This window comes from Gymnoscopelus braueri, assembly GCF_963280865.1.
Source record: "Gymnoscopelus braueri genome assembly, chromosome: 9".
Classification (NCBI taxonomy): domain Eukaryota; kingdom Metazoa; phylum Chordata; class Actinopteri; order Myctophiformes; family Myctophidae; genus Gymnoscopelus; species Gymnoscopelus braueri.
The window spans coordinates 44,283,309-44,297,827 of NC_137610.1; the positions used below are offsets into that span (position 1 = coordinate 44,283,309).

At 40.9% G+C, this 14,519-nt stretch overlaps 1 protein-coding gene across 1 annotated transcript; it reads left to right on the forward strand.

The window, feature by feature from the left end:
- Nucleotides 1–1,489: 1,489 nt before the first annotated feature.
- Nucleotides 1,490–13,455, forward strand: LOC308091862 (uncharacterized protein). The gene is made up of 8 exons (XM_080437603.1): nt 1,490–1,623; nt 2,914–3,018; nt 4,499–4,534; nt 5,313–5,396; nt 8,201–8,236; nt 11,424–11,507; nt 12,135–12,260; nt 12,393–13,455. The coding sequence occupies exons 1-8, from the start codon at nt 1,536–1,538 to the stop codon at nt 12,671–12,673; spliced, it is 840 nt and encodes a 279-aa protein (XP_080293729.1). The 5' UTR covers nt 1,490–1,535; the 3' UTR covers nt 12,674–13,455.
- The last annotated feature ends 1,064 nt before the right edge of the window (nt 13,456–14,519 follow it).

Below are 14,519 nucleotides of genomic sequence, written 5' to 3' on the forward strand. Positions count from 1 at the left end.
TTCTATCTTTTCTGTATTTTCAGTTTTACAATTTAAGTGACCCTCAGTAAAGAACCTAAACGATGCCAGTGTCTAAGGAGCTTTTTTGGGACCACTTTGTAAGCTGTCTGCCAAGCCATACAGAATCTATACTATACGTATTGTAAGGGCAGAACAGGCCTACAGTGTACAATCCCCTATAATGTTATTGTGTAACAATAACAACAATATTGTCTAGCATTTCTCTGTCTTGTTTTGGTTCATTTCCCCATTTGCTTAATTTGATTACCTCGGCAGAAGTTTGAACTGGAAGTACATATTGTATTACACCTTAATGTGTCATAATAGGGAAATAAAGTAAAGGTTATCTTTGTTTTGGGTTCCCTTTATGCTGATGCCAATACTTTTAAAAGTAACATTTTGAATGCAGGCCTTTTAGTTAATAGTTAGTTAGTTAGTATTTCTACATTGTGGTATTGCTACTGTCAATATTACTGTAGCTACTATAATTAAATGGTGTTGGCTAGATTCATGGTGGAGATGTATTTTGTTAAAAGGCAGTAAATCACACATTGAACATACGTGAGTTGTGTTCTAGTGCTCCTCAGGCAGCCAGCAGCCAAGGCAGACAGGAGAGAGCTGGCAGGCAGGGTGGATAAAGACAGTCTGTCTAGAAAACATCCACACAGTACATTTTAGGGCAGGTAGAGGTTCTCAAACTTCTTTATTACAAGACCCCCCCCCCCACACACACACGCACGCACGTGCACGCACGCACGCACGCACGCACGCACGCACGCACGCACACACTCATTTATTGACCTGGAATCCTATAGTTCCAATGTACAGATGAGAATTTTTTTATATTATTTTGTTTAGTCTTACGATTGCATATGATATGCATTTGATGTATTGCCTCGTGTTTACCTTGCTTACTGTAAGTCACTCTGGATTAAGATCGTCTGGTAAATGCCTACATTGTAAATTTTAACAGAGTATTTCTACATTGTGGTATTGCTACTTTCAGTATTATTTATTTACTATAATTGCATGGTGTTGGCTAGATTCATGGTGGAGTTAAAGTGAGTTGTGGTCTAGAGTCAGCTCCACACTCCAGACGGAGCCAGCCAGCAGCCATGGCAGACAGGAGAGAGCTGGCAGGCAGGGAGGATAAACACAGTCTGTCTATATAACATCCATACATTTTAGGGCAGGTATAGCGGTTCGCAAACTTTTTTATTAAAGATAAGATCTGAAGGAGTAATATGAAAAATGCAGGGCAAAGGTTATTCCTTGGCATCTAGGGAGTGCTCATACAAAGTTTTACACAGATCGGTGGAGTTAGATAATTATGTGACTCTCTGAAAACAACAACCAAACATTAAAAAAAAAAAAAAAAGTTTCTAAGCGTGAGGGAGGAACACACCAGAAAAAGAGGAAGAGAGTCAAAGACATAAAGGAGAGACGACGCAACACTTTTATTCAGTGTGTGTAAAGGAGTGGACCGTATCACTTTATAATCTAAGTCATTAAGATTAGACTCTGAAAACATAGAGATGGAAGAGACAGGTGGTGTGAACTATGAGAATTTCCAGAACAACACTCCATCTCAGGAGCAACAGCCACACAACATACTGCAGTCTGGTAAGATATGTTATTAAAACCATCCATATATACAGGTAGATACTGCAGTCTGGTAAGATATGTTATTAAAACCATCCATATATACAGGTAGATACTGCAGTCTGGTAAGATATGTTATTAAAACCATCCACATATACAGGTAGATACTGCAGTCTGGTAAGATATGTTATTAAAACCATCCACATATACAGGTAGATACTGCAGTCTGGTAAGATATGTTATTAAAACCATCCACATATACAGGTAGATACTGCAGTCTGGTAAGATATGTTATTAAAACCATCCATATATACAGGTAGATACTGCAGTCTGGTAAGATATGTTATTAAAACCATCCATATATACAGGTAGATACTGCAGTCTGGTAAGATATGTTATTAAAACCATCCACATATACAGGTAGATACTGCAGTCTGGTAAGATATGCTATTAAAACCATCCACATATACAGGTAGATACTGCAGTCTGGTAAGATATGTTATTAAAACCATCCACATATACAGGTAGATACTGCAGTCTGGTAAGATATGCTATTAAAACCATCCACATATACAGGTAGATACTGCAGTCTGGTAAGATATGTTATTAAAACCAACCACATATACAGGTAGATACTGCAGTCTGGTAAGATATGTTATTAAAACCATCCACATATACAGGTAGATACTGCAGTCTGGTAAGATATGTTATTAAAGGGTCAGGGTTAGTGACATTACATCATCAACGATGAGATTGATTGATTGACACAATTGCATGTAAATGTGAATACATGTTATACTGTACTGTAACATTGCCATTAATAAACAGGTTTCTGCACAGCTATAGGGATGAACGCAGCACTCTTTACATGATCCTTAATGCATTCTTCTAACAATAAAGGTCTTCTTATCTAGTTTGAGACACTTGAGGTTGATTGAAGCCTTTATTTATTCTCGAAAAGAGCATTGAGGTTTACCCTCACATAGGCTGCACCAACGTTCCTGATTTCGTGTATAGAGGGGCGGGTGTATAAAATCTGGAATAATCTTGGGGGGTCCCTGGCTCAAAATATTTTGAGAAGGGGGTCCGCGGCTATAATACATAATGCTACATAGGCTATAATACATGTGCCCGACGAAAGTCCTCCTTTCTGAGGTTCTGCTGGTGGCCACCCACACGCACGCACGCACGCACGCACGCACGCACGCACGCACACGCACACACACACACACACACACACACACACACACACACACACACACACACACAGCTGAGCTGAACTTACTGGTACACTGTGCTTCGTGTCCACAGTCCCTTCAGTTTCTTCAGAGAGGAAGTGCAGCTCCAGGTTTCCTGTGGTCGCTGTGGGTCTGCTAGGTCTCCTCCTATTGGCTGGAATCACAGTTGGAGTTCACGGTAAGTATTCACCAATTATATTGAGAAAAAATATATTCCACAAGGATGAAGGATTGACACTGTTTAATTGAATAGATCATGATCATACAGCTTCAGAGCTAGCCAGGTTGCTAAGCTAGACTGACCAGCCCACTCTCCAGCCCTGACAGGGCCAGCAGCCCCACTGGGCCCAAGTTAGGTAGCCCCCCTGGGCACAAGTTAGGTAGCCCCACTGGGCACAAGTTAGGTAGCCCCACTGCACCCAAGTTGGGTAGCACCCCTGGGCCCAAGTTAGATAGCCCCCCTGGGCCCAAGTTAGATAGCCCCCCTGGGCCCAAGTTAGGTAGCCCCCCTGGGCCCAAGTTAGGTAGCCCCACTGCGCCCAAGTTAGGTAGCCCCCCTGGGCCCAAGTTAGGTAGCCCCCCTGGGCCCAAGTTAGGTAGCCCCCCTGGTCCCAAGTTAGGTAGCCCCCTGGGCCCAAGTTAGGTAGCCCCCTGGGCCCAAGTTAGGTAGCCCTGGTCCCAAGTTAGGTAGCCCCCTGGGCCCAAGTTGGGTAGCCCCCTGGGCCCAAGTTAGGTAGCCCCCTGGGCCCAAGTTACGTAGCCCCACTGGGCCCAAGTTAGGTAGCCCCCTGGGCCCAAGTTACGTAGCCCCACTGGGCCCAAGTTAGGTAGCCCCACTGGGCAAAAATTAGGTAGCCCCACTGGGCACAAGTTAGGTAGCCCCACTGGGCCCAAGTTAGGTAGCCCCACTGGGCCCAAGTTAGGCTGAAGCTAGCTTATATGCCTAGTACCCTTCTTACTTTAAATAAGCTATATAAAACATAAATAAATTGTAGAATCATCAATCAGTTTAGACAGAACAAAGACAATATTTGTATATTTTTGTAAATATTACATAATTTATTATATTAACGTTTTATAATGAATTTAATACCTTATTCATTTTTTCAAAATGTGCAAAGCTACACGTTTTCAAAAATGTTCACAGCCATTCCATATTTTTATCGCTTTTGCAGATACACATTGCTTTTTAATTTGTTCTGGCCCTAGTTGTTTTAAGTACCCCGTATTTGTTCCCCTCAACCTATACCGGCTCTCTTTAGCTTCAAACAGCCTCTGAATGCGGAAGGTGATTTCTGTGTGCTTTGTATGCTAATAGCACAGTTTCTTTTATAAATAACACAATATGTAGATGTAACATGTAGATGACTGGACTATATGCAATCCTTTTTATACATTTTTTTACAAGTAGATTACTGGACTATATGCAATGCATGTATTTATTACAAGTAGATGACTGGACTACATGCAATGCTTTTCATTTATTCATAACAAGTAGATGACTGGACTATATGCAATGCATTTTCTACTATTATATCAATAGAGAGAAAAACAATTAAACACACTGCTGCTAGATTTTGGAGTTCAACTTGTACAACTAAAGGCTGAGATGTTTTTTGATGTTTTAACGTAACTTTGTCTGTGATATTTCTCTGCAGTGTTGGTCAAGGTGAGCGGCACTGAGATGGAGGAAGGTAATACACACATATAAAAAAAAATATATATATTTTTTTCAAATATATATATATATATATATATTAGGGGTGGGACGATATGGGTACCTCGATACCACGATATTAGGCCCACGATAACAATATATATCACGATATTCTACGATATTCGATATATTGCGATATCACGATATTCAATATATATTGCAAGAAATTTCACCAACGATATATCACGATATCTGAACATATCTATATATTGCGATATCACGATATATTGCATGAAATTTCACCAACGATATATCACGATAGTCCTTGTATTCAATTCATAAACACATAAAATAGCACCAAACAGTTCAAAATCATCATTACACAAATACAGAGAAGGAAAAACAACGTATCACAAACTTAAAAAAAAAAAAAAAATGAATATCGATATTTTTCGGCAGTATATCGATTAGTTATCGCTGGAGAAAGTATCGCGATATATCGCGATATCGATATATCGTCCCACCCCTAATATATATATATATATATATGCTTTGGGTGACTGACAAGACTCAATCTGAGTAGTGCAGGTATAGGCTTACCTTCTCGTGTGTGTGTGTGTGTGTGTGTGTGTGTGCGTGTGCGCGTGCGTGCGTGCGTGTGTGTGTGTGTGTCTGAAATGCAATTTATATTAGATCCACATAATTGAGAAGGGGAAGCTTTATGATTGGGTCAAATCACATTAACCACTCAAAATAATGTTATGTTTTAAATGTAAACTATTAATGATGTAATGCTAATGCTGGGATGATTTCAGCCCTCCTTGCTCAGCTGAACACCCTAGAAATGAGGCTCAACGCCACTGAGAGTGAAATGGAGGAGGTCAAGAGACACAATGCAGGTATTATAACTCAATATTTTTAGATTTAGATTGCAGATAGCCTACAGGCTTTATGAAAAAAACATTCAAAGAACCTATCACTGATCTGCAGCTACTCAGTCAGGGGTATGTATAAACTGAATGTTTGATGATTTAATATCGTTGAGCTTCATGGGATTATAGTCACATACTACTGAGGAGGTGTTTGTTCAGCCTCTTCTTAAAGGCATACTACTTGATGTAATGTCTCCAACAACCGCAGGGGGAAGGCTGTTCCATGTTGTGATAGCAGGGTGGAGAAAGCTCCTATCAAGGCATTTGGTGTTTGACTTGAGGATGGCCAGAGCGTGGCTTGGTAGTACCCTCCGGGTGATACGACCTGGGATGTGAGCTTGGGGTAGCAGTGCTTTGAGATCCACTGGACAGCTGAGAGTGTGCATCTTATAAAGAACAGTTGTTGCTGCAACTGTTCGACGATGACTCAGCTTACTGATGGCATATTGCTGTAGGGCAAGGTCCTCATCCACCCCGATGATCTTTAGAGCCTTTTTTTGGATCATGTCCAGCTGCCTGAGAGTGGTCTGAGAGGCATTCATCCAGGCTAGGCAGGAGTACTCCATAATACTCCTGACCTGGGTCTTATAGATGTTGGCTCTGCCTTTAGCATCAAGCTTGTTGGCCAGCTTACGTAGTGCTCCAAGACGTTGTCCAGCACGTTTAGAGATGTTGGACAGATGGCTAGTCCACGTCAGTATACAGTCTATGCAAAGACCCAGAATCTCCATCTGCTCGCTGAGTTTGATTTTAGCGGTCCCAAAGAAGATATCTGGGCGAGATGGGTTCCTCTTTCTGGACAGTATTATAGCCTTGCACTTGCTGGGCTCGAAAGTGACCTTCCAGGCGGCAGCCCACTTTCGGATGTTTTCCAGGTCTTTGTTTAGGGACGCAGCCACCTCAGGCCCATTGTATAGGTATAGGCTTACCTTCTTGTGTGTGTGTGTGTGTGTGTGTGTGTGTGTGTGTGTGTGTGTGTGTGTGTGTGTGTGTGTGTGTGTGTGTGTGTGTGCGTGCGTGCGTGCGTGCGTGCGTGCGTGCGTGCGTGCGTGCGTGCGTGCGTGTATCTGTATTGTATGTCATGTTTTACTTATGTGTATAGGACCCCCTCTAAAATGAGATGCTGCATCTCAAGGGGCTATCCTCTCAATACATTCAAATATGACACTTCATACAACAACACAAACACAAAACAGCACTAAACTGCTAGACAGAAAAGGTGTAGGCTGAAGCTAGCTTATATGCCTAGTACCCTTCTTACTTTAAATAAGCTATATAAAACATAAATAAATTGTAGAATCATCAATCAGTTTAGACAAAACAAAGACAATATTTCTATATTTTTGTAAAAATTACATAATCTACCTATATAAAGGAGAAAGTTACTTCCGCTGCTGACGCCACACCCACTCCATGCATTTGGACCTCTCGCCGCTGACGGCATACCCACAGCATTGATTTGGACTAAACACAACAACTACATATGACATCTCACCACAACACCAGCCACAACGTGCGCGCTGAATTTACGGGTGGCGTAGGGTACTTCTCATTGCTCACTACACATTTGCCTCAACGGAACATAATTCATTCTACTCACCACATTACGACCACAACGGACGGGGAAACACTTTCGCACCGTTTACCATGCGCACCACCGAACGCCGACGGCCACAGCCGAAGCAACACGACGCGGCGGCCATTGAAATCTCTGCATCGCCACAACAACAACAACAGAAGCGCGTCCTTCGCTTCAAGCCCCGCTCTTGCTTACCTTTTTGTTCGACCCACGCCGTTGCTTTCACTTTAGTCATGTCTCTATCACACCACACTAACGGTAATATGTCCGTCATTCATTTTGTAATCTCCCCACACCAACACACGACTCGGCATCTGGGTTGCCACGTTGCCAAAAGACAAGCAGATGTCAGTGTTGCCAGATGTGCGCCAGAAACAAGCAACCACCTTCATGAAAGAAAAAAAAACAGCCGAAGGGGTCCGCCATGTTTCACGGGGGTCCGCAGGGGTCTCAACACTGGGGGTCCCTCATCTATTTATTTTGTTTACATTATTATTATTTTTGTAACTTTCTTTTGGAAATTTTTATCCCATGATTTTGGTACCCCAAAATAAGCACGCCCTCACTAGAGCCCCGTGTGCGGCTAGCTGGCCGGGCGCCCGGACCTCTAGTTTATTATATTAACGTTTTATAATGAATTTAATACCATATTTTTTTTTTCAAAATTTGCAAAGCTACACGTTTTTCAATAATTTTCACAGCCATTCCATATTTTTATCGCTTTTGCAGATACACATTGCTTTTTAATTTGTTCTGGCCCTAGTTGTTTTAAGTACCCTGTAACCTATACCGGCTCTCTTTAGCTTCAAACAGCCTCTGAATGCGGAAGGTGATTTCTGTGTGCTTTGTATGCTATAGCACAGTTTCTTTTATAAATAACACAATATGTAGATGTAACATGTAGATGACTGGACTATATCCAATCCTTTTTATAATTTTTTTACAAGTAGATTACTGGACTATATGCAATGCATGTATTTATTACAAGTATACGACAACAAGCAATGCTTTCCATTTATTCATAACAAGTAGATGACTGGACTATATGCAATGCTTTTTCTACTATTATATCAATAGAGAGAAAAAAATTTAAACACACTGCTGCTAGATTTTGCAGTTCAACTTGTACAACTAAATGCTGAGATGTTTTTTGATGTTTTAACGTAACTTTGTCTGTGATATTTCTCTGCAGTGTTGGTCAAGGTGAGCGGCACTGAGATTGAGGAAGGTAATTTAACACACACACACACACACACACACACACACACACACACACACACACACACACACACACACACACACATATACTGTGTATAGTATATATATATTTCAAATATATATATATATATATATGTGTGTGTGTATCTGTTGTATGTCATGTTTTACTTATGTGTATAGGACCCCCTCTAAAATGAGATGCTGCATCTCAAGGGACTATCCTCTCAATACATTCTGACCAAATTCTCATTTAAAGTTTGTAAGTTAACGGATGTGTGTGTGTATGTGTGTGTGTGTGTGTGTGTGTGTGTGTGTGTGTGTGTGTGTGTGTGTGTGTGTGTGTGTGTGTGTGTGTGTGTGTGTCTGAAATGCAATTTATATTAGATCCACATAGTTGAGAAGGGGAAGCTTTATGATTGGGTCAAATCACATTAACCACTCAAAATAATGTTATGTTTTAAAATGTCAACCTTTCAGATGGTGTTGTAGGAGTACTTTGGAGAGGAAAATATAATGTTTTTAAAAAAAAATGTTTTCGTAAGGTTTTATTGAAATGTTGTAATATTACAACATTGGGTCTAACGGGTAGCAGAATTTCCTATAGGCCATTTTTACTCACTGTCAGAATAACATGGCAAATGTCTATATACTTCACTAAAACAACTTAAGGGTTCATTTATATGGTTATGGTTTATTATTACGCAATTTGGCCTTATTTTGAACAGTATACATTATGAATCATATTTGGCCTCAGAACAGTACATTATGCATAATAACATCAATAAGCCATATTTTTCAGATTTATTTTATTTTAGTCGATGTCCACATCACTCTCTCCATTCATTACAATGTCCAACACATCCCTTGCAGTGAAGCAAGGCTCTCTCCTTGCTTGTGGCATTCTGAAATGAAAATAAAGACATACCTTTAGTACATTAGTAGCACATCTCACTGCAGGTACATATTTCACAAGTCGCACAATACTGTCTGGCCAACCTAGGTAGGTAGGTAGGTAGGTAGGTACTTTATTCATCCCAGAGGGGAAATTAAGGTGTTACAGCAACTCTCATAGAGACATCAATAAAAACACATTATAGTAATAGAAAACATCTAAAATAGGCATCTAAGCATAGTCAACCTACAATATTAAAAAATGACAATTGACAGACCAAACACTACTAAAAAGTCCGATAGCTTGCATCCCACAGCCCTCATCCTAAACAACCTGATCAAGCCAACCAGATGTGGAGTTGTACAGTCTTATTGCTGTAGGCAGAAAAGATCTCCTATAGCGCTCCTTCTTGCAACTTGGGTGTAACAGTCTGTTGCTAAAGGAGCTTTTCTGCCCTTTCACAGTGTCATGTAGGGGGTGGGAGGGATTGTCCATGATGGCCAGGAGTTTAGTCTTCATACTGCTATTGGCCACCTCCTCCACAGTATTCAAGGTGGTACCAAGGACAGATCCAGCTTTCTTGATAAGCCTATTCGGCCTCCTGCTGTCGCCTTCCTTGATATTACCCCCCCAACATACCACCGCATACAGCACTGCGCTGGCCACCACTGATTGGTAGAACATGTTCAACAGAGTCCTACACACACCAAAGGAGCTGAGCCTCCTCAGGAAATAAAGCCGGCTCTGGCCCTTCTTGTATAAGACATCTGTGTTCCCAGTCCAGTCCAGTTTGTTGTCCAATTGCACGCCCAGATATTTGTAGCTCTGGACCACCTCCACATCCTCTCCCTCAATGGAAACAGGAGACAGGGGGGGAGCCCCCTTCCTCCTAAAATCCACCACGATCTCCTTTGTTTTGGCAATGTTGAGTAACAGGTGGTTCTGTTTACACCACTGAACAAAGCTGTTAACCAGTCCTCTGTACTCCATCTCATGGCCTCCACTGACACGTGCCACAATAGCAGAATCATCTGCATACTTCTGCAAATGGCAAGTAGCTGTATTGTGCCTGAAATCTGAGGTGTAGAGACTAAAGAGGAAGGGAGCCAGAACTGTCCCCTGGGGGGCGCCAATGTTACTCACCACCCAGTCTGACACACATCCTTGCAGCCGCACAAACTGTGGCCTGTTGGTCAGATAGTCTGTGATCCAGGAGACAATGGGAGTGTCCACCTGCATCCTCAGCAGCTTATCGGCAAGTAGTAAGGGCTGTATGGTGTTGAAAGCACTGGAGAAGTCAAAAAACATGACCCTCACAGTGCTGCCAGGCTCATCTACAAGGGAGTATGCTCTGTGTAGCAGGTAGATGATGGCGTCTTCCACACCAATGTCTGCCTCGTAGGCAAACTGCAAGGGGTCTAAGAATGTCTTCACCAGGGGCCTCATGTGTGCTAGCACCAGTCTTTCCATGGTCTTCATTATGTGGGATGTCAAGGCCACCGGTCTAAAGTCATTCAGAACACTGGGGTTCTTCTTCTTTGGCACTGGTACCAGGAACCTATTGTGCTTTGCTTATCCTCACAAAGGCTAAGCACCATCATCATTGATGGTGCTTAGCCTAACAAAGTGATTGAGGATGGCTGTAAGTGGGCAATCCCCAACACCCATCACATGAACAATGATGAGAGTCTTAACTGGGCGACTCCCATATGAACAATTACCATACACTGATTGCTAATCACAAACATTACCAAAATGTTTTGCTAAAACATTATAGGCAAGGAAATGTTATAAGCTAATGCAGTATATAGGGGAAAATACACATAAAACTGTATAAATGTATTGTGAAAACTAATAATACTCCACTCCACTTTTCCAGATGAACAGGTGCATTGCTATTTGCTACCACCATGACCCAATGTTGTATTTTTACAACATTGGGTCATGGTGGTAGCAAATAGCAATGCAACATATGTACATGTTCTAGACATTCTAATGATCACCCAAAAAAATTGTAGGCTACAGACATTTTACTTTTTGTGAGGGATCCTGTCCAGTGAAAAATAGATTTTTCTTCCTTCAAGGATTTTCAAGTTGTGACGTTTCCTGCCTCTGTGGGGGGTATTTATATGCAAATATCCTGGCCAATGACATAGCAAGTCTAAACAATAGGATCCAATGATGATGTTTAGGTGAAAAAATAACAAATGATTTATACACTTTCTTTGATAAAATACAAATGTTGTATTATTACAACAGCGGGTCTTGCAGGGTTAATGTAATGCTAATGCTGGGATGATTTCAGCCCTTCTTGCTCAGCTGAACACCCTAGAAATGAGACTCAACAACACTGAGAGTGAAATGGAGGAGGTCAAGAGACACAATGCAGGTATTATAACTTTACCTTTAGTTATTAAATGTTACACCTGATGTAGCAAGAAATGTCCTCTGTCTATAGAACCTGGCAAAGTAACATGTCTATAAGTCATAAGGCCAAGCACATAGTGTGTAGGACCCCTTTTGTTTTTCTTAGTTTTCTTCTTCTTCTTCCGCCGCTCAAGGCCAAACCGGGCAGTCGTTTCTTTTTACAAATATTGTATGGTATGGTAGAGGGTCATGAAAAACTGGTGAGAAACAAAATTCACAACCATTGAGAGAACATCTTGAGCAATCTGAACAAAACTTTCTACACAATATCTACAAACCCAGTTGGATAAAAGTTTTTATGTGAAGAAATTAAGCCTCCAGGGGCCAATGAAAATTGCAGTTTTATGAACATTATTCTTCTGCCCCTAACTATATGACATTTTATGGAATGTGGGCGTGCACTTCTGTTCATATGTATGTATCTGGTGTGTTAAGTACCTGAGGTAAGAGTTAAGGTACGGTAATTACTTGACCATTTCTCCTAATAGTTGGGATGGATGAAATGCAGATGACAAAATCTAGGTATGTGTAAAAAGTACTTCGCAATAAATATTACATTTGATTTTGATTTTCATTTATTTCACTACAGGGAGGCGGGTGGCCTTTGGAGCATCAATTGGCGGCGCCGGTGGCCACATCGGACCTTTCAACACCGAGATCACATTAACCTACAAAGATGTCTACACAAACAGCGGGGCTTACAATCCTCAAATGGGTAGATTTGCATTTGTTAAATTGTTTATCATTCCCAGAAATTAAGATGGAAAGCCAAAAAGATATTGTTAATGGTCTAAAATGTATATTTATGTCACACTTATGTTTGTCCTACCCTGTCCATCTCCCACAGGTATTTTCACGGCTCCAGTAAGAGGGGTTTACTACTTTAGTTTTTCAGGCCACAATCAATCTTCGCGCGCGATGGGCCTGCGACTGATGAAGAATGGAGTACAGATTGTTACTGTGTACAACCATGTGTTGGGAAACGCATGGTTGACAGCCACCAATGGCATGACTCTGCAGCTTGACATAGGGGACCAAGTATACATGAGACTCAGGGCAAACACTTGGATATATGACAACGGTAATGACCACAGTACCTTCATTGGTCATTTGCTGTTCCCTCTGTAAAGGGAACAGGGAATTGTCTCAAGCCAGAGCCAAATAAGGAGAGACAGACCGAAAAGAATGTTATTATATGCTTCTGATATTTTCTATTGCCATGTTTTCTGAGATAATTCTATGATCACAGATTGGATAACAAAGTGATCCCAATGAAGATTTTTTTTTGTTTCGAAATACACAACATTCAAATCTGATCAACTTGGAATGGATTAAAAGTTTTGAACTCTTGGGCCCTCCAGGGAATAATCAATCCAGGTCAGTCCAAACTCATAGAAGGAGGAATGTCTCTTATTACTTCAAACGATTTAGCGATCAGAATGGCATGTGAGTGATAGCATCTTGCCCCTCAATAACTCCCCAACGCCAATGTTATATCCAGGTGACTGTTCCCTCCTCTTAGCCTCGATGATTCATCTCAGCATGATGCTGCTGATACTAGCACTGGTGAGAGTGAGCGGTCAACAATGCTCGCACCCTGCTTCTGACTCAAACCATGCGCTGCCGTTGAGATTCCTTTTCTAAAAATGGAGATGCACCGTTATGATGTACTATAGTCTATATGGTTTGTGTAGGTTGGCTTGGTGGATATACAGTACATAATTTCACCCCTTCAGTACCACCTAACACCACCAAGTCAAGGTCCTGTCTGTGGATCGTCAGAATGTAATTAATTTATGGGGTTATATCCTCTATAAAATATACATTTGATGGGGTCAACACTACATTTGACACAGTATATATTAATTATGACTAATTCTTTTTTATAAACCTTTGGTTTGCAGCATAAACTTTCCTCATTGAAGTACCAGTACTAAGAATATATAGCCTATATGTTCTCACCAGCATCGCACAGTGAAGCTTCAGGCCATGCTATTTTATTCCATTTTGATCATTGCAATGAGCAGTATTTAATGCTACATGAAATAAGTGTTCTCATGCCATCACTGGAGGGGAATTCAATCTGTCAACCTAAATGAATTTGTGTCACACTGCTAACCGGTTTTGGATGTGTGAGACCATGTGCATAATAACTCTGTATTTTTTTGTCAAGCGCCCCTTTCAAGGTATACGGCAACGGCAGCTAAACTTTTTTAATTACTTTAGAATTGCATGATTTTAATAGTCATGACTGTGTTAATTATTAACACCCCACGGTGCATATCAGATGAATCAAAGTGTGTACTGTCTACTAAATACACAACGTGACAGTTAGGTTAAGGAGGTAGCATCAACCAGAACAAACAGAAAATACAAACCAAAATGTGACCAGCCATGACAGGCACTGCACATTCCTGTTTTACAGAGAAGGCCAACAATGTGGCATAAATAAAACAATGCATAAATATGAACTTTCATTGGACCTTCTTCAGTAATAATTCCAGATGACTTTTCATTGCATCAGCTCCTCGTGGTAAAATCCATCTTATACTTGTTAGCGTTGTGTCTTGTAAACGAAACATATTTTAGGCCATATTCTTCATTAGTACTGACTGCAAACTTCCACTTTCCCATATTACGGCTGTCAGCTATAGCGTCTGGACTCTAAGATAAAAGTCAGTAACTCTCCCAAACGTTGTTTTGGAACACAGGCTGTATGTAGCTGATGAAGAATTGACATTGAGAGGACATTGTCACCGCTCAATGAAGAAAAATTAGGAGGATCATCATTACCTTCAGGTTTCTCAAATGATTCTCTAACATTAGATAGTTTGATTTCTTTGTGTTCTACAGTTTACAGTTTTGTGTTTCTGCAGTCTGATGCCATTGATTTAGTGTAGCTAAACAATTACAAGGAGAAAGATTGTGTGATAAGTCAAAATAAAATAAAAAATATTGTGTGTTACACTCACAG